Here is a 2,355-nt window from a genome sequence, read left to right as displayed (position 1 = left end):
CTATATGGTCTATGACAATGGATTGACACTTGAGGCTTATAGTGAGTTATAGAGCTAGTTTCTGCTTTCAAAGAACTTGTATTTTGTTGGAAGCCAGGCAGATACAGATGGAATGAACAGAAATATTCAAATCCACTAACTAATAGTGCCAGAGGGTCCAAAGAGATTATGCTGAATTGCATAGTGACTGATCCCATAGAAACACATCATGTACAAACATATCATCAGAGCTTTTTCTGAATGGGAAAGGCTCAGTTGTTTCAAGGGGCCTGTATTCTGTTAGCTTGTCTGGGGATGCTGAGCTTCAGTTTTTTTGTTACACAGCTTTATAAGAGGAGTTTGCTCACCTGCTCCCTAAACACCTGCTTCACCTGTTTGTTCCTCAGGGTGCAGATGAAGGGGTTGAGCATCGGGGTCACCACAGTGTTAAGCAATGCCACCACCTTGTTCCTGTCTTCCTTCTGGTCACTTTTGCCTGACTGAATGTACATGAAGATGCAGCTGCCATAGAAGAGAGACATGACAATGATGTGGGAGGAGCAGGTGGAGAAGGCTTTCTGCTTCTCTTTGGCTGAGGGGATGTGCAGAATGGCGTGGAGGATGTGGCCATAGCAAGTGGCCATCACGGGACAGAGTGCCCACTAAGCTGACGTTGGCTGTAACAAAACCCAGGAGCTCTATCAGAGTCATGTCTGCACAAATGAGTTCCAGGAGGGGAAAGTTGTCACAGAAGAAATCGTTAATGATGTTGGGGCCATAGAATGGCTGCTGAAGGATGAGAAAACTTGGAACAATGATGAGAAGGAATGCTGTCATCCACGAACAGAGGACTAGCTGGACACAGACCCTTTTGCTCATGATGGTGGCATAATGCAAAGTGTTACATATGGCCACATACCTGTCAAAGGACTTCACCGCCAGGAGGAAGAACTCTGTGGTGCCCAAGAAAAAATAGAGGAAACTTTGCAGGAAGCAGCCTGGGAGGGAGATGGTCTTGTATCCTGTGAGGATGTTGGTCAGCACCTTGGGAAAGATGACCGAGGTGAACCAGATCTCCAGGACAGCAAAGTTGCGGAGGAAGTAGTACATGGGGGTGTGGAGGTGCCTGTCCATGAGGGTGATGACCACGATGAGCAGGTTCCCAGCAATGTGAGGAGGTAGGTCAGGAGGCGCCCCAGGAAGATGAGCATCTGCAGCTCACAGGTGTCTGAGAGCCCCAGCAGGACAAACTCGGTGACAGTGGTGCGGTTCCCCATGGCTCCTCTGACCTTTGCTGGGGAGGGCTGATCAAAGGTGTTCAGCATCAAGAATCGTGATGTTGGGGACCTGAGGACAACCTGGAACTGAAAGGAGAGAGGGCTGAAGGTGTACTTTATTTGTGTGAAGGATGTGTCTTCCCACCACTGACTACTCAGGCTTATCTGCAGAGCCTCTGGGGTTACCTGTTTCATGTGTGGTTTCTGGTGAATCTGTGTGTTAGACAAGAGAGTGGTGATGTGCAAGGTGGCCCAAGAAAGGCTCAGAACCGAAATTTATCCTTTCTTACTTTTCTTAACCAAAACTTTTATTCCTAATTTCTCAATGAATCCCTTTGCCTATACTAATATTACCTGCTTTCAATAACTTTTGTTCTTGTGTTTATACCAATATTGGGTCTTCATCCATAAAGAGTTCATATTCGAGGGTGTTGCTGTTTAAACATTGCCAGAATCTTTGATACCTTTCACTAGTTTTTGGATTGATAAAAAAGAGTAGAGGAAATCTGTGAGAGAAAAGCACAACTCTCACAAATCAAACAAGGAAAAATCCAAGTAGTATCCACATAAATCAACACTCCTTAGGGGAAATTTGATATTCAGCATTCTTAATGACCTGTTTCCAAGGTTCTTCTTTCATTATATCCTTCCACAAACTTTGAGCTTTGGATATAATAGATTCTTTGCAATATTTTGATTCTTTATCCATTTTCACACAACTGTGTGTTTGCTCATGGCACTCTTTCAGTTTGGAATCATCAGCCTTTCAAGTCCTATTTATCCTGTAAGTCTTTCCTCAATAAATGCTGTCTTTTCTATAAAGCCTTCTCTTCCAAATAAATGTGTCTTTCCTCTGTACCTCCCGTAATTTTATTATATATTATCTTTTTATTGTATTGTTATAGTTGTTTTTCACTTCTTGCTCACTGAGTCAAAAATTTCTTTATTAACCTTTGTATTTTCTGTAGTACTTAGAAAAAGTTTCTTGAAATAATCAGCTTTAACAACATTTATTGAATGAGTAAGCCACATCTCAAATGTCTGAGAGATGGATTTGGTGGGTGTTTGACACACAAGTGGTTGAGGACATGTAATTTAT

The 2,355-nt window shown here is 42.8% G+C and overlaps 1 protein-coding gene across 1 annotated transcript; it reads right to left on the bottom strand.

Moving 5' to 3' along the window:
* Window positions 1-326: 326 nt before the first annotated feature.
* LOC100433462 (olfactory receptor 6E1-like) lies at window positions 327-1,256 on the bottom strand. The gene is given in 3 exon segments (XM_009248906.3): window positions 327-626; window positions 628-1,145; window positions 1,148-1,256. Coding segments are annotated over 3 exon segments (927 nt in total).
* Window positions 1,257-2,355: the final 1,099 nt, after the last annotated feature.

The sequence above is a fragment of the Pongo abelii genome, chromosome 15 (assembly GCF_028885655.2).
Source record: "Pongo abelii isolate AG06213 chromosome 15, NHGRI_mPonAbe1-v2.0_pri, whole genome shotgun sequence".
In the NCBI taxonomy this organism is placed as follows: domain Eukaryota; kingdom Metazoa; phylum Chordata; class Mammalia; order Primates; family Hominidae; genus Pongo; species Pongo abelii.
The sequence above is the reverse complement of the archived record's forward strand: the minus strand, read 5'-3'. Positions and strand labels throughout refer to the sequence as shown.